Source organism: Parasteatoda tepidariorum, chromosome 10 (genome assembly GCF_043381705.1).
Source record: "Parasteatoda tepidariorum isolate YZ-2023 chromosome 10, CAS_Ptep_4.0, whole genome shotgun sequence".
NCBI classification, from domain to species: Eukaryota; Metazoa; Arthropoda; class Arachnida; order Araneae; family Theridiidae; genus Parasteatoda; species Parasteatoda tepidariorum.
Genome location: NC_092213.1, coordinates 63,927,620 through 63,947,021, shown reverse-complemented (window position 1 = coordinate 63,947,021; position 19,402 = coordinate 63,927,620). Strand labels below are relative to the sequence as shown.

Here is a 19,402-nt window from a genome sequence, read left to right as displayed (position 1 = left end):
AGCGCTTTTTGTAAAAGTATGGAATACAACAGTCCATGACACCACCATATTCACCACAAGCTAATAGCATTGTTGAACGCTCCAATGGTGTCATTGCATCAACTTTGAGAAAAATAATTAATGGACATCCAGAAAAATGGGATGAATTACTACCTAACGCTTTACTAGCAATAAACACCACACGACAAAATTCAACTAAAAGATCCCCACTTTATTTACTTCATGGATATGAACCACGCCTTCCACGTGAATTGCACATTGCAAGTTTCATCGATGACACACCACGTGAAGATCAACTTGACCTTCTTACTTTAGCCAGGGCCGAAGCCGTAAATAATGTGTACGAAAAACATCTAGATAATAAGCGCAGATTCGATCTTCACCGTCGATCACATTCATTTAAGACAGGAGATCTCGTCTTGTACGACTGGCCTAAACAAGGAGATCATAAACTTTCTCCCATTTATAGAGGACCGTTTCTGATTGTTCGTCCAGTCGGGGCCGTATGTTACGAGATCAAGTCTATGAATCAAATAAAGAATCTTTTGAAAGTTGTTCACGTACAACATCTTTGTCCATATCACATGCGTGATACGCCAGTAACCCAGGAAGAAGAGAGCTCGGAAGAAGAGGAAGAATCAGTTTCCGAATTACATACAGTAGAAAACATCCAGGATTCTGAAAATTACCCGAACATCATATCGAGCCGCTACGATCTGCGACGCAATCGACGCCCGCCTGAAAGACTTAAACACCCGTATTCACCACGCCGAGTTAAATTCAAGAGTAACTCGGGGATCGGAATATCCACGGTTCAGAGTTACTCTCGGATTAACCCTCGCTTTTTATTCTCCAACCGTTTTCAACAGAGGATTTCACAACTCGAGTTTAACTCTTGCAGGAAATATAACGAGGCCTATGATTGGGCAAGGTAAAACCATGTGACTTTGTATATAATATAAACACGTGCTGTTATATAATATAAACATGCTATTTGCTGGTTTCCAAATGCATAAAATTTTACAGCAGTTAAAACTTTTTCCATTGGAGTTAAGGCATTGTTCCGATCTGTATCAGATTTCAACTTACTGTCAATTTTGGAGATCAGTTCTTCAATCGTCGGTTTTAAGAAACGATATCTTTCAAAAAAGTCTATTTCATCTAACTCTTCTAGGCCATTATTTCTGATAGTTGGGACATATCTTTCCCTTCTTTCAACAGTTTCAAGAAATTCAAGATCTTCAAGCTCAAATGCAGCGATAGAATCCTCCATCTTGTTTGTTTACAAGCTCCTCGTGAATAGGTTACCCTCCGATAACTCGGCAAAAAAGGAGGGGTACCCGGAGAGTCAGAACTGTCGATGAAATCTGCGAGTTTGGCGAAATTTCGGCTGGAGAATAACGTTTCGCCATAAACTCGTTATTTTACTCTTACCCATAGATTACCCGGAGGTAATCCGTGTTGGTGAATACGGGCGTTATTAGACGAAATCTGTCCTAGAACCTTAATGTTTACGCTTCAATGTAAATATCTACATTTAGTATTGAGCGGGGCCGAATGTAAGGTTCGCATAAGTTTAATTTTATTACAGCAGAGAATAGTTTAACTTTCAAATAAAAAGGTGGCTACATTCAGAGATGTAAATAGAACGCTTCGCAAAAACATATATTTCGCTGTTATTATTTTTCATTAAATACTTTTATAAAATATTTCTTCGCTTATTTACTGTATTGCATATTAATTAAATTCCTTGTCATTCAACTTTATCTTATATTGTAAATATAAAGGTTTATAGAAAATTAGTAAGAGTTTTATGATGCATTTGACAATAGCTGATAATTCAGCTCTCATAGTATAGAAGCCTTAGGTATACTATAGCCTACGTCACAGGTGATGTTATTCGTTCTAAATTTAACTAGTAACTGCTTATTTACTGCGAACCTGATTTCTTGCAACTAATAAACATTAAACAAAGTGTGTTGTTATAAGTCGTTACTCACTAGGTTGAAATTGTATTAGTCTAGTTCTTTTTAAAGTAATTTATTTAAGACTAAGGAATACAAGACTCCACTAACGGGAACAATATTGCATTATACATTTTTGTGGTTATACCTAAAGATTCCAGAGCCCTTAATTTTGATTCTATTTGGTCATACGCAGAAGAAAGTGAAATAGACATTTGAGATTTTGAAATTTGCATCACTGAAGATAAGAGTTCCCTAATGTAAAATTTAACTAAAATATCACCTTTACCGAATCTACTTTTAAAACTTTAAATTACTTTCGGGATAGTTTTCGGTCGTTACCTGATGACTTAAAATAAGTCTTCTTGTCCGAGAATCGTCAACAGCACACTATATAAGATATTGAAATTCGCCGACAAGAACGAAAGTTGGATCTTCACGTATTTTCTTTAACATTGACCGAAATGAAAATCAGCATTTTATACTGCCTTTATATTTGGCAAGCTCAATTACAGGAAGTTTGAATTTACGATTAGACTGCTCTACGGCTATCAATGAATTTTCCCAAATTAAGCTTTTTAAAATGCTCATCCAAAGTTGTTTCAGCTTCATAATTGTTATTACAATAATCATCAATTGACTTATTTTCAATTTCTTATTCCACAATATTATCGGACGGCAGTATAACATCTAATAATTCGATGTCTAACTTTTTGAGTTCATCTTTCATTATTTTCAATGTTTTAAATTTAGCTTTAACGCCTACCAATTTTTCCTTTTCTTCTGATTTTATTTCAGCTAAAATCTGGTTACATAATCGTGTAAAAGAACTTCTAACAATCTTATTAATAGTTCATATAAAATTTTGAATTCTTATTATCACGTTCAGGTCACCATATATGTTGCGAAAAACCAAGCGTGTTTTTAAATGTTGCGAATGACTATGTTTTCAAGATGAAATCCTAATAGTTCTCTCTATACCTTCATCAGCTAGAAACTTCTGTACAACGAACCGTGAGCAAGATAGGTTCCTATGAATCCTCTCTATACCATCATGTGTGAGAGATTTCAGTACCAAAAACCATGTGCAAGATGGGGTTCTAATGAATCCTCTTTATCTCTCTATACCTATCATGTAAAAAACTTTTGTACCACAAACTGTGTGCAAGATAGATTAATGTTAATGCAAAAACACAGCCTTGAGCAAGGAAGGAAAAATATTTTGATCAAATTATGGAGAAACATTATCGAGGTAAATCATAGCATATCTCTTATTTAAAACATTACATTTAATTATTTTGTCGTGTTAAGCAAACCTAGACGTGTACCTGCAGAATTCTTTTCAATCAAAATTCCTTTTTTGAATCACTTGACAAAATTTAAAAATTTATTTAATTATTGTATTTCCGATTTTACGATGATTTTTCAAGCAAATAATTGGATAGATTTTGATACAGTTTTAGTTTTTTTCCAAATATTAACGTGCATTTCTATGTTGTATTTTCTCATCAATTAAGATAAAGTTAATCATGCTTTAATGATGCTAAAAGTATGTTCTAAGGGTGGTGGTGTTTGAACACTTTGTATAGTTCTAATGAACGAACTACTAAATTAAATTTTTGATGCCAGCTATTTCTTTCTATTGCAAAAATTTCGGATCGATAAAAGACCAGTCTCGCAGTCCCCCGGTCTTTTTTATCGTATGTAACATAGATGGAAGAATACGCTTTGGCCGAAATACGGTTGATGCACTTGATTAAAAACCTAAAAATATCAACTATTAAATAAATTGAAGCAATACAATAAAAGGCAACACATAAAATTGCGACGAAAGTACGAAAAAAAAGCACTCAATGTTGTAATAACTTTTGATCAAAATGGAATTTCGAAAATAACTTGATTTAAATTCATAAATAAAAAACCGCCCTTTCACCACTATAAATTTCAATTCTGAATATACAGTTCTGTTGGAATTTTTATACAACAAGCTTGAAAGTTACAACTAATCAATTACTACGAATTACTAATAATTGAATGTTATTTTACTTCACCGTACTCCCTGTACATTTATATAACTTTTCATAACTTCAAGTTTATAAATCTTATATAAACATTGAGCAACGAAACGCAATGTAACGTAAAGTTATGTAAAACGATAAAAGTGAGAAGAAATTCGCGAAAAAAATTATTTTATTGCATAAACCTTATAACAAATTTACTGAAAGTTTAACAGTTTATAATTCTCAAACTATATATCGAATGTTACATATTTGTTTACTTATTATGCATTTTTCTACAGATCTTCACATTTCCAAGTTCCTCAGTCTTATAGTTCTTACACAGCAAAACAAAATGCAGTGCAAAGTTGGACACCCAAAATCAGAGGTAGCGCCATTGCTTATGACTTTTTTAATATAAAGATGCATTAAAAATATATATGTGAAAGGAATTTTAATTTTGAGTATGATATGACTGCAAAAATATCAACAATTTCCTTCAATCCCTAATATATATAGTAATATTATAGTAAATGAAAATTCATTTTCACCTTTAATTTTTTCTCAATCAATCACATTTTAACAAAGGAAATGTGTTCTTTCTTGCTCGAATACAAATACCATACTCCATTACGCATACGCGTAACGTACCACAAATATGATGTATAAGTATGTTTTCCCATTATCTCCGTAATAAAAATACATAGCATATTATCTTCGTTCGTAAGGTCAAAAGGCATCCTTCTATTTTTTTCTTCTTCTTAATTCTAGCTTTTTCTCATTTTTTGATCATTGTTTGATAATGTTTTCCACTTGCTTCTTAAATAATTTTCTTCCAAAAATGTAAAAACAACAATAAAGATACTTATTTTGGATAGTTAAAAAACGGGTAGGTTTTATTATTTTGATAAGTTTCTCGTATTATAAATTGTAAATTATTTCATAATTACTTTACTATTGCTTTTTAATAACATTAACAGTATTCTATAGCCTTCTTCTTAATTAATATTGTTTTATGTGATGTTTTTGATATTGTATAATTTCTTCGATTACTTACTTTTAGCTAATATATAGTTGCATTTTAATTCCATTAACAATATTTCATAGACTTCTTTTAAGTTAATTATTTATGTATTGTATTCGACACTGCATTCTTTCCTTGGTAGCATACTTTTAATTAATTTACCGTTTCATTTTTAATCACATTTACAGTATTTTATGGACTTCTTTCTAATTCAAAATTTTTGCATATTATTTTGATATTGAATAATTTCCTTGGTGAGGTGATTTTAATTAATTTATTGTTACATTTAATAACATTAACAGCATTCTTTAGACTTATATCTAGTTAATATTGCTTTAGATATTGTGTAATTTCCTTGGTTACATACTATTAATTAATTTACTGTTGCATTTTAAAATATAAACGTTATTCTATATACTTCTTCCTGTTTAATATTGTAGTACACATTGTTTTGATTTCTATAATGTTCCTGGTTTCAAATTTTAACTAATTTATGGTAGCAGTTTATTACTTTAACAGTAATTCCTTAACAGCACTTTTTCATAATCAATAATGTTTTTGATCTTACATAATTTCCTTGTTACATAGTTTGAATTAATTTTTTGTTGTATTTAATAACATTACGATAGCGCACTTCTAATAGAAACACTTCTAACAAAAGCACTTCTAATTTAATAGCGCTCTTTCCCGTCTCTGGCAAGTGCATTTTAGGCGAACGTGCACAGTTTCTTCTATATTTACATACAGTATAATGATTCGTAACACTTCGAAATCTCACTAATAACTTGCTATTAATTTTCATGACACTTTAGTGAAGAGACCGTAATTTGTTTAGAAAAATAAGTCAATAAACAAATCGAACAAGAAGTTACAACCCTCAAATATAAGACTAAAAAGATTTCGTTTTTAGAAATATTAAATTTCAGTTAAGTGGACTATTTATTGATTCCTCTAAATTTTGCAAAAAATAAAATGAAAATAAATCTCGTGCATTTGCCTCAAAACTTACACAAGTCAACAGTTGTTTTAAAATATTTCATAACTTATGTTTTCTTATTGTTATTTTTTAGATTTAAATTATCCTCATGAAATCAGGAACTATTGCAAGTATTGAAATCGTAACAGCCTGCTTTGTAATAAATTTTTTATATGGCGGCGCAGGCAGACTGGGATCAATATTTTTTGTGGAATCCATTTACCGATATGAAATTAGTCGAAAACAGGCGTCTCTCCCTTATATTTTGGTTTACATGGTGAGGAATCTTTGTGGTAAGTATACAAACTTTGTGGTAAACAAACCTTCCAAAGCAATTTGTAACTTTTTTTCGGTATATTTTAGAAGTTCATTGCATTGAATCTAATGTGTAAAAAATTGGAATGCAAAAAATTAGAAAGCAAAATTTAAAAAAAAAAAAAAATTTGAAAATAAAATTATTGGCTCCACCCCTTGTTCACCCTTAAAGATTGCTATGCAATGTTACATCGTTTGCTTTGCAAACCGTGCTCGCTACGCTTGCTATTAAACTCATTTATAAAACTCATTCATTAAACTCATTTCATAACTAATTCCTCTTAAAAAATTTAACTATATAATTTACAGCAGTATAATAAATCTATGTTTATATCATAGGAGCGATTCTCCAAACTTGACATTTTCAAATCACAATTACTTAAAAACTAAAAATGTTTTAAAAATCTAAAACAAAATCATATTTACTCTTTATAAGGTACTTAACAAGAGATAAATAAAAGTAACTTACTTGCCGGTTGTCAAGCCAATTGTTTAGTTCAGAAAATGCCAAGAGAGTGTCATTTTTGCATGTTACGAATATAATAATTTTTTTAACATAAGGAAGAAAAGTTCTTCTCTTAGAAGAAAGCATCAGAAAGTTCTTCTCTTAGAGTCATAACATTATTACTCGTTATAATATGAATTATTTTTTTAAAAAAATGTTTTCATGTATAATAAAACTGTTGTACAGGAGATTGACTGCGCAGAAGCTATTACAACACCTCGATTTAAAAGGTCAAAACTATAATAAGAATTTCAGAGGAATCAGATCTCAATCAATCCAACAACAGAATGGTTGGAATAAACAGTGTTGCAGACGCAGGACTAAAAATTCTCTATTTTCTTTCCTAAAATAATAGTCTATTTTTTTCTTACAATAATTTCCTAGATCAGGAGACTGAAATGACAACCTTGGTGAGTTTAATAATTTAACGGATTCAAAAAACGTTATTTTGAACCTTCAAATAAGTGTAGTTTTTTTATATACAAGTAGGTGTGAACATTTTAAATAAACGAAATGAGTTTAAGAAAAGTTTCAAACAAACCAAAAGAATGATTTTGGGGTAATTTTAGCTTTTAAAAATATATATATATGAATAATATTTTTATATACCTGGGGGACAAAATTAACAATCTTGTGATATTTTGTTTGGACTTGATATAGAGTATCACACATAATGTCAAGGGAATCCATGATTACATCAGAATATTTAATGTGTAAAATACTATATATTTATTTTAAATAAATAAACAATTTTTTTTAAATAAATAAACTTCTTTTAAAATAAATTTTAAAAAAATTTAAAAAATGAACATTTTTCCAGGTCCCGTTCTTGGCTATCTCCAACAAATTTTCGAAATTAAAACTCTGGTTATTTTTGGAAATGTGCTGGCCACAATCAGCATTGCAGCTTGTTTCCTTGCTGATAACATTTTAACGGTTACAATTCTATGGGGTATTATATTCGGTAAGTTATATTATTATTATATCAAATTTAGAAGAAAGTGATAATAACCATTGTTACGTAAATAACTTAGAATAATAAAATAATCAAATTGAACAATAAAATAATTAAACTATTTTTTAAATATAAGTTTTTTAACTCATTAAACATAAATCTATTTCAGGTAAAAAGGTTTAATACAATTCTATGGGGTATTATATCAATAAACATAAATCTATTTTAGGTATTTTAGGTTAAATATATATGAAAAAATATTACTTCTTAAACACAAAATAGTACTAACACACAATTAACAATTTATGATTTAATAACCCCTAATTTTTTTGCCAAAAACTACTGAACGAAATTCTAATTTGAAAAACACAAATAAATATCCAATATATTAATAAAAAATATTAACTTTATAAACTTACCCAGTGTTTTTTTGTGGAAAAATTTGTTTAACATCCCATAATGCTAAAAAGACATTATTTGACCCGATAAATTTAAGGATTTCAAACTATGATGTAAGCAATGTAGAGATAGGATCCGAATCATGTCTTGAAGTGGTTGTAATACAGTTGCGTATGTATCAAATATAAATAGGAAAGTTGCCTAAATCGTATTACTTTTCACATTTTAACTTTCATCAGCCACAAATCACTGACAATCAAATTTTAAGTATATTAATAATGAAATACAGCTTATCAAAAACTTAAATTATTGTTTAATAATAAAATTGTAGCAGTAAGCACTAAAAATTGTTTTCCCATACTCACCAAGTGGTATGATAGAGGAAACCAGTTTCCTAATTCGTACTACCTGCTCCCTGCATCTTACTAACTTCAAAAATGTTTAGTATTTATGATTAAGGGAATAAGTAGACCGCGATTGATCCAAGAATAATTATTTAATAACATAGTAAGAAATCAATCATTAAATATTACAAGTATAGTAACAATATTATAAGCTTATAAAATGTTATTGGAACATGATGTTGCTTGGTGCTACTAAGTTCAAGATTGACTTTCATAAGTGCTTCTTAGTAAAACTTTAACTTTTTGAGATAGTTCTATAACCGATTTTCTTCTTCTTCTTAGGGTTTTAGAAATGGTAGAATGGATGCCTTACGCGAAGAACGTGATCGGACAGATCGGGTCTATCAAATCACGTTACTAACCAAATAATTACTGGATCATTACTTGACTAACCAGGTGGCTCATCACTTAAATGTTTTTCTTCACATTTTCCCTTCTGAGAACGCTGAAATTAAGTTTCATAAAACGGTTTTTGATATGCTTCCATCATTCCATTATGGAAAATACTACTTTAATACTATGATGGTTAACTACCAAGAGAAGTTTGATTCTCATGGACCAACAATCCATGATGATCCGTGTTGGTTCATGATGGTTCCAATTATACATTTCCATGATAGCTTAATGGGAATTATCGTTGGTTCTCAGGAATATACCATCAAAACAATTCTGTTCGAATTCCTACTTTGGGGTGACGATGCTTCATGATCATTCCAACATTTGATTTCTAAGAAACTATAAGGGAAATTTCTGATGATTCAACATGAACAAACCATCAAAACAAGTTGATGCATTAGCAATTGTCCAGCGTATCTATTAAGAGTAATTTTTATCACTATTTATATACCTTAATTAGCATTTCTTATATTTCTTTCAGGTGTTTGTTTCGCCCTTGGAACGCAGTTTCTGCCATCATTACTTAATGACCATTTCACAGTAAACCGAAGCAAAGCAAACGGCTTCGCATATGCAGGAGCTTGTTTTGGAGGAATAATGCTGCCACCAATAATGGATGCTTGCATGGAATACTATGGGCTAAATGGATCTTTCTTAGTTTTAGCAGGTATAATGGGGCATCTAATTCCATTTGCATTTCTTTTGAAATCCAGAAAAGAAAATTCGAAATCTGTAATTTCGAATGGGAAAGACAAAGAGAAGCGTATTGGAATAAAAGATGAGAAGGAAACAATGTTTGCTTCGATACATCCTAGCGATAAAAACAATGACAAGAACAGTTCTACTCATGCTAACGACATGGCAACAGAAACATTATTTGAACCCGATGACGTCAAAACGTGTCCTTCAACAGAAACAAAAAATCATATATCACGCCAAAATACGGAACGGAAAGAACCACCTTTAACTTTTTCATTCAAAAATTTTAAACTGTTTACCGATTCAACATTTATAGTTATGTTAATTATGACTGCCGGGACCACACTTATAACAACAACTATGTGGACGATAATTCTGGATTTTGTTCGAGATAAAGGCATTGGTGTAAATTTGGAAATTTATTATGTCATGATAATGGCGATCGCGGACATATTTGGGAGAATAGCTTCTGGATTTGTTATCGACAAAAACTATTTACCAACAATTTTGATGACGTCAATTAGCTTTATGTGCACTGGGTTGACTTTACTTGGTTTAGTGTTCGCTTATAATTACTTACTCCTGGTGTTTATCGAATTCCTTTTCCCTGTATTTTATGGATTTACATTGATTTTGCAAATCGCTTTGATCCATGAATTCATTCAGCCCGAGAGAAGTGTTATGGCAATGGTCAGCAGATTTGTGCTGTATTCACCTTTGAGTTTGACTATATCTCCAATAATCGGTAAGATATATAGAATTTCTAAGCTCTAAAATTGTTTCTTTTTATTAAGAAAATCTTGGAATCCTAATAAAAGTGACTTTTCTACACAGTTTTGCAGCAATGAGATAATCTTTCTTCGTATTTGTCTACATTGTACTTTAAAATATCATTTACAGTTTAAAATCAGAGGTAGAAATTTATTTAACTGGACACCGTTTCATTTAATTTGTATAGAACGGTTGACTAATTAAACCTTTTCAAGCTGAGTAGAAATATTTGATAGAAAATAAATTTTCAGACTAGAAATAATTTATTGCACTAAGTACAAATATTTCTGGGTATATTTATACTTTGTTTCCTTAAATTTCCTTAGAATTCCTTCAAATTCCTTAAAGGCATGCAAAAAACTTTACAAAAAAATCTCATTTTATAGCTTTTACTGTAAACTTTATTTTCCCTTTTTTTCATTCTAGCTTTGTCCAAAGCTCTCTAATGCTACATTGTGTTTTTAAAACTTAAACTACTTAAGTTTTAAAAACACAACTTAATGTTTAGGCCAACTTAACGTTTAGACCAACCTTCACTTTCAAAGACTTAAAGAAAGTTAACCTGCACAAATAAATCTTGTTTCAGCGATAGTCATAAAATAGATTATATGAATCTTAAGAAAGTGAATTTATCATTAGTTTGAGAACAATTTTAACTCTTGATTTGCAAATGATGATTTATACTCGATTTCAGAAAGTATTTTTAGCCTTCTTTTGTAAAGACGATATAAAAGGGTAGTCTATGCAAGTTTAATGTGAACTAGCATAGTTAAGAACATTGTTCCAAAATTGTATGGTTTATTTACTAATCATTTATAAATATATTTGGGCTTTGTGATAAAGGTTGTTGCTCATATTAAAATCAACCTTCTGAACTGCTATCTGGGTTTTGATTCGATTAGATTAAATTTAAAAAACATTTGCATTATTCTTTGGTTGTTTAAATATAACCTAATCCTTAAGAATGGGTGAAAAAAAACATTAGAGTGGGCAAGGTAAAAAACAAGATTTAAGCATCGAACTTTTAATAGCTGATAAAATTTGCTTTAGGTAGCAGTAAAGGTACTAAAGTAAAAATTGTTTAGGTTATAGTTCTCCAGCCTTCTCCCGCCCAAAAAAAATTCCAGCGATATGAGTGATGCATGATTATATCCTTAATACATAAATAAATCCTGTCAGAACAATAAGGGCAGTAAAACTAGTTCATAACATTTTACTGCAGAAAATTTCATAATAAAACATGGCATTTAGGAGGAAAATAAAAATATAATTTTCTGATAGCAGCAAACTTTACAGCTATAAACCAATACTTGCCAAATTTTTTCAAATTTACAAATAATCACCAATGGCCATTTTCTTCAGTTTATGGGGAAAAAATAGATTTTTTTTGTCTCAACCTACCAAATATATTATTTTGAAAATAATACTATGATTAAAAAAAACTTTTTTTTTAAATTTTCAAGTAATGTTGTAATGAATAATTCTGTAATAAAAAATTTATTTTTAGGTTATTTTAGAGGAGACAATGGGTCTTATGATGGTGTTGTTTTTACTCTAATGGGTATTTCTTTTTTCTGTGGATTTATTTCACTTACAATACCTTATTTGGCAAAAAGAAGACGAACAGCATCAGACATTGTATCGTAAATTCATGTAAAATGTGTTGAATCAGCTGTAAACATTTTGTGCAACTCAAATTTCATCATTTGTTAAAGTAACATAAATTTATTGAATAAACATATCATGTTAGTAAATTTTTTTATCACTTTTGATTCACTACCCATAAAGCTTGGCTATACCGGGTGATTGCATGTGATTCATAACTTATTGTCTGTGATTCATAATGTAATATCAATAATTTTTATAATTATCTCTTAATTTCTTAACTTATTTTTAAATTTCTTCTTGATATAGAAGTTTTTAGCTGTTCTTCAAAGAAAGCTATAAAGAGACTTTTGCCTATTCAATGTCCATAAATGATGTCAAACTTTTTTCAATATTCTTGACTTCCACTTTTCCTCTTGTCCTAAAGTGTTGCATTCACTGTACTTCCCATCTTTCTTGCGACACGTCCTAATATGTCAAACTGTATTTCAATACTTTTGACTCTTCCTTTTGTCCCAAAGTGTTGCACTTCACTGTACTTCCCATCTTTCTTGCGACACGTCCTAATATGTCAAACTGTATTTCAATACTTTTGACTCTTCCTCTTGTCCCAAAGTGTTGCATTTTTCACTATACCATCTATCTTTCTTGTGACATGTTCTGATATATTACATGAACATATACTTGCAGTTCAGAAACAAAGTACAATATTATATGCCAAATTTCAGGTTTTATTTATATGAAATTTATGAGCATAACACTAATAATTATTACAGATTGTATGAAGTAAAATGATATTTAGAACTAAAAGCATAACTAATCTACATTATTAACACTTTGCTGACCGGCAATTTCACACAGAAACTACGTCATGTCGCTGGCTATTATTTTGACTGTGGTAAAGGAAAACATTTTAAATATTGATTTCGTGATGAAACACTGTTGACCAAAAACGAGTTAACTCGACATTGCAAGAGCAGTGACGAGTTAACTCGTCATATGTCAACAACGTATGGTCATGAAAAGACGAGTCCAGTCTCCAGTCAACAATGTGTTAATATGAAAGAGCAATCAAAAACTATAATATTTTGAAAATCTATCTTCTCTTTGCTTTGCGAAAACAAAGTACTCTTAAACAGAATTGAATGAAAATTACAATGATGATAATAAAACTCCTAAATAGTTTAGTTTCAGTAGCTCAGAATTAAAAACTTTCATCGTAAAACTAAATTCAGATTAGTTTTACTCACTCAGTAGCAAGCCACATTATAATCTTTTTGGCATAAATGTAAGTTGAAAAAAAAAATACGAAAATAAATAACATAAAACTATTTAGTCTTCTAAAATTAAATGTTTTTATTTTAGCTACAATGTGGGATATCACACTTCTTGTTACCCCCACTCCTTTTCTTGACGCAAACACTCACAATATCACAAACGCAATCCTTGCTTAAAAAACAGATCCATTCATATATTTTTATATATACATTCAAATCTGTTTGCAGATTTAAAAATAATTCTGTGGTTAAGGCACTATTTAGTGAAGAAAATCACGAATTATGGGCTCTATTACACTACAAAAAACTCCGGTAAAAAGTACCGGCATATTTACCGGAACATGTTATGGATTAAAAAAAGTCTCATACATAGTAAATTTTACAGTAATAATTTTCGTAAAATTACTGGACTCTAATTAAATAAATACTACTGTAAAAATTGCAATATAATGTTTTACGGTAAAAAAATGGATTTTACGGTAATATGGGTTTAACGGATAATGCACCGAAAGTACAGGTACTTTATATCGTAATTTTATCCGGAATTATTTACCCTGCAATACATAAATTTGTATGGCATTAATTAAAATTAAAAAGAAGAGAGCGATCAAGGCGTCGATATTGTATTATTGGCGTGAAATTCTATTAATTTACAGAGTCATAATTTATTATTTAAATAATTAAAATTTATAAAACTTTATAAATATAAAAACCAGTATAACGGAAATTACTTCAGAAATATTTATACTGTATAATTTGAAGCAAAAAATAACGTTAAACTTGTTACAAGATCAGAAGTCAATATAAATGCTATTACTATGTGATAAGGCCATTTTAAGATGAAGTTTTATTCTTTCTATTAGCGTATATGAGTACAATATCTATATATATATTTCTCTTACACGGCGACAAAAAAAAGCCTCATTACTACTCCCCGAACGGCAACGCTAGAAAATCGACCAATGATTGCCGCTAAAAATGTCACATGCCAAATCTAGCTGAGGTCACTCAACATGTAGCGCTTTTAAAAACTGAAACTGAAATAACCAGAGAGAGCATAAGCTAGGCAGAAGTGAGTAGTCTTTGTCGATAGATCTCTATTTTAGTATTTTGTCGAAAGCGCTTTTTTTCGCGAATTTATTTATTACGAATTTATTTGACGATTTTTGATTTATATCAGGAATTTGTTTGCTTTACTAGAATTTATTTGTTTATGCTGTTTTTTCCATTGCAATTCACTTATTTCAATTTTTAATAGACTTAATTATAGCCAAAATTTTAACCTTTTTAAAGAGATATTAGTTTTAGAAATTTTATTTTAAGATTTAATTCTATAGTACATTTCTAATAGGTTTAACGAATTGCATGTCATTTATTTGAATTCAAATTTATTTTAATGACTTAGTAGTTACTAAAAAGATGTAATTTTTTTTTAAAGAAAAGTTGTTATACGGATTCGAATGATTGTTTTGAATTCTTAGAATTGTTACAACTTAACTGATGTTTTTAACAGAAAAACGTAATCAAATGAAAATTTCTCAAAGGTGGGAACTGGGGAAACATTAAAATTCCTTTTTCGCTATTTTGGGAATCTAATCTCTATTACTGGGAGTTTATGGAGTTTAATCTCCAATTATTAGAGGAATATTAATTTTGTAACTTTATTTAGCTTATAAATACTACATAGAGGTCATATTAAATTTAATCTTCAGTTATAAAAAAAACTTATATAAATCTCCATAAGGAATAGAAATGTTAAATTTAAGTTCCCTTAACACTAGATAGCCTAAGGAAGTCATTTGGACTATTTTTAATTTCGATTAGAAAAACAATGATGTATATAATGACACCATTTCCTAGAATTTTGTACAACATACAATTTTTTTAGTGTTAATATTTACAGAAACTTGTTATATAACTGTAAATAAATATAACTGTAAAAATATAAAAAATTAATTTTTAACAAATTTCTTTACACATTGTTTATTCTTTAACAATCCAGTCATTTTGACTGCTTTTGGGCAATATAGATATATACTAAGTTTCAGTCTTTCTAGTGTTAGCAGGAAAAATTTTAAATTCAATCTCCATTAGTAAGAAAAATATTAAATTTATACTCTATAATAGGAGACATTTTAAATTTAATCTCCATTAATAAAAAAAATATTAAATTTAATCTTCTTTAATTAAGGAAATATAAAATTTAATCTCCATTGATTAATAATATCCAATTTATTTTCCATGAACAAAAAAATATTAAGTTTTTTCCTTTTAATTGTTGAGATATGAAATTTAGTCTCTTTTCAATGACAGCAATGTTTAATTTCATTCAAATTAAGTTCTCTTTCTATTTAAATCAGCATCATATATCTTCCAAAAACCTGAACTCAGCTGCATAATACTATCATATATTTTCATCTTTATTTGACAAAGCGAATAAATTGAAAAAGTTGTTTACAAATTCTTCACATTGACCTTCGCACAACACATTAAAATATTACATGAAACGCTAACTAGGCAATTTTTTCTCCAATATTGATCTTGATTAGTTTGTAAAGATTACTCGGTATTTTATACACGTAGATATTTCATTTGTTAACTATTATCCGAATGAAAAACTTCGATAACAATCTATATCCTCAGGATTTTAAAAAAAAGCGGTAAGAATTTCCACATTTTTATTAATTTTCTGATTTAAAAAACTATACTATACAATTGTTTTATTAATATCATTAATAAAACAATTGTATAACATAACATAACTCATTAAATACTTTCATCATTTATTTCACTGCTCTATTAAATTACAATTTAAAATGTTTTTATGGCCTTTGATTGTAGTTTTTCTTTGCATTTTTTTTTTAAAAAATGTCTCATTGAGACACTTCTAAGTGCATTTAAAAAATTCCAGATCCAATTACGGTAAAAAGTACCGGCACTTAGAATGCCGGTACTTCTTACCGTATAATCAATTTTTACCTATATAAGAGCAAAAAATGTGATATACCGTAATTTTTACAGAAATTGGCATCACTGTAATTGAATAAATATTATTAATAATTAAGGTACAATATTTTATTGCAATAATGAATTTGATGGATGATGCCCCCAAGTGTCAGTACTTCATGCCACAATTTGTTCCAGAATTTTTTATAGTGCGGTTGTTCTAATAAAAATATCATTTCTTTTTAAAAAATATAAAAAATATTATTACTTCTTTCGTTAAAAGTTTCCATGTAATTTTCTCTTAGACTTACAATGAATTGATACTTTTTTGTATAACTGTATATAACATTTTGAGTAACAGTTTAACTAAAATGAGGGTTAACTTAGAATATGCATTGCAATAAAATGTTGTCTGAAAAATATAGATGCTTATTACATTATTTAAAATGTGCACAACTTGTTGTTTTAAACGCAGTAAGGTTGTACATAATATTTACTTTTTGATAATTATAATCTAATAAAGATTAAAACGAAAATATATTTAAATCTTGATTAAAACAATAATATGTAAATCTTAAAGCTGAGTAAAAAACTTGATGAAAATATTTTTTTTCCTTTCAACTCTTCGACTACTCATATGAAAAATTTGACCTTTTTTTACTAACAATGTTTTTTTGTAACATAATAAAATTTTGAGTAGATATTATTTGAAAACTTAGAGTGTTATAATCTGTTAACATTATTATCTTTTACTTAATCTAGAAACTACACTGTTTATAAATGATTTTTTAAGCATAGATCAAACCTTCGTTTTTGAGTTGGTTTGGCCTGTCATATAGGTTTTAATACCTTTACAATTACATATAATTTCACAGTTATTAAAATTTATGAAGAGCAATGTCTAAAAAAATTTATAGTTAAAAATTATGTTGAAATAAACTTTAAGTATTTATTTACAAGTGAGGGAAATCTGAACTAAAATTGTTAAATGAATTAAGTTTGATTCAGATAATTAAACTATCTAAAATAAAATTTATTAATGACTTTATTTTTGTTTTCCTGTTCTTAATATTTTATAGAGTTTTCTTTGTTTTTACCTTATGCGTCGTGTTTCTGCATGACAAGGATATTTGTCAAAAGTTTTCGTTTTTGACACGACAGGGCAAAAATTAAAAAACACATAAAATTAATACTAAACAGTAAGTCCTAATAATTTAGCTAATGATATTTCTAGTGTCCCATCTTTTTCAAATGTATACAAATATATTCTAATTTATTTTTTGTACACTCTCATAATCCCCTCACACCTGTTTCGCTCGTTTATTATCTCGTTCAAGCTTACTCCTCTACTGATTAAACCACTTTGTACTTGTTTAGCTCTTTACTTCTCTACTGTCATTTGGTGTCAAGACTCTTAGGAAGGTTTTTGTTTATAGAACCGAAACTAGAATATGTTTATTACGGTATCTTATTTGCACTTTATTCACGTTGCTTTTAGCTTTAATAAGTATATTGGTTTTTAGTATATTAATCTAAACATACAAATTTCAGGTTTTTTTTTTGATCTATGTGAAAGACAGATATATGTGGCCCAGGAAATAAGAACTGGCAGTAAGAAATGCAGTTTTTTTTTGTATAAAAATCGCGTTACTGATGATTTTTCTTTAAATTGTCCACTGATTGGCTGAAATAATGCATGATTTTTTGCCTGATATCGCATGCCATGATTTTACATGGTGAAATCTTACGCTCATCATTAGCTAAATATATGTTAAAATATAAGAATAATAGGCTCGATGAAACCTTTGAAGCTTTGACTTCTAAAATTACTTAGATAAAATTATTAAATTTTAATACATTTTTCAAAATTGAACTCCTATTATAAAACATTTTTTTTTTTTTGTTAATTTTACCAAAATCATTATCAAAACCCGCCGAACTACCCTGATTTTAATGTTCCCGTAGAGCCAGAAACAAGGTGTATACATATATATATATATATACACTAGACATATATACACTAGACATATATACATATATACACACATATACATATATACACTAGAGGGCTCCACCCCCTGCTCGCTGCCGCTCGCCCACCCCCGATAATTGCTACGCAATTACATTTTTGTTTGCTTCGCGAAAAAATTAAATTTGTTTTCCTGGAGATTAGCTGGTAATTTTTCTGCACCAACATCACATAGAAAGAGTATGATAGGATTGTAAAATGTCAGAGGTGCTTATTATCAGCATTAAAAACTTATATAAAGCAATTTTAATACAAACAATATTTTAAACTTTTATAAAGTTGAGCAAATTTGTGATTTTGATGATTAGGAGGGATCAAGCTGGTTGTTGCGGTAACATTGACATCAACTTTAAAAGTAAGACAACTGATCCCTTTAAAAGAAATTTCATGAGACGGGCAAAAAGTTGCCATCGCAAATACAGAATTGTACGATCGAACATTCTGTTTAAAGTTAATTGCATCAGAATGGCTGCCAAGTATAAAAGATCTTTTAATACTTCTGGGTATTCCTGATTGGCGAGCTCAACTTTGCCATGATGGCAGCAATTAAATTTCGTTCTGCCATGCTCTGCTGGAAACGAAAGAGCACCACAGTTTATACATTCATCACTAAATGTTCCAACGAAAAAAGGGGGTATAATGTCTGATAAAGACTCACCAAGGTATTCGTTTTTATTTAAACGTCTTGACTCTTCAACGTTTCTTTGCAGCGCATTCCGTCGTCGCGTATTGATAGCACTATTTGTGCTGCTAAATTATGTTCAACTGTATGTTGCTATGGGGGCGAAGCCTCCTAGTTTTATTATAAAACTTTAGAACAACTATGTTTTTACATTGCCACTCAAAATTATTAATAAACACTGGATAATATTGCGTTAATGACACTTTTATCTAATGGCGTCATAAACAATCGTTCGCATAAAATTTATTTCATAATAATCATATATAATCGTCTGTTGAGTTAATAAATCTTCCTTTTTATAAACGTAATAGTAGAGTTTTCTTAATTATTTGATTCGAAGTCTTCTGAGTTTTATTTGAGGTCAGTTTGTATTTTGTATTTTTTGACAGCATTATTAAAAATTATTACCTTTTCACACACATGCGTTCTCAATTTTGATTGGCTTTTAGAAATATTGT

General features: G+C 29.2%; 2 protein-coding genes across 2 annotated transcripts in view; both read left to right on the top strand.

The window, feature by feature from the left end:
- The first annotated feature begins 4,737 nt into the window (after positions 1–4,737).
- On the top strand, positions 4,738–12,159 carry LOC107448757 (monocarboxylate transporter 7-like). Its single transcript, XM_071186407.1, has 5 exons — positions 4,738–4,850; positions 6,056–6,254; positions 7,602–7,745; positions 9,417–10,379; positions 11,913–12,159. The coding sequence occupies exons 2-5, from the start codon at positions 6,071–6,073 to the stop codon at positions 12,050–12,052; spliced, it is 1,431 nt and encodes a 476-aa protein (XP_071042508.1). The 5' UTR covers positions 4,738–4,850; positions 6,056–6,070; the 3' UTR covers positions 12,053–12,159.
- Positions 12,160–15,782: 3,623 nt separating this feature from the next.
- The window catches only part of LOC107448756 (monocarboxylate transporter 12), a 10,868-nt gene continuing 7,248 nt past the window's right edge, over positions 15,783–19,402 (top strand). Inside the window, exon 1 of the mRNA XM_043045569.2 lies at positions 15,783–15,947. The gene's annotated coding sequence lies outside the window, so the exon portion shown is untranslated. The remainder of the gene's footprint in view (positions 15,948–19,402) is intronic.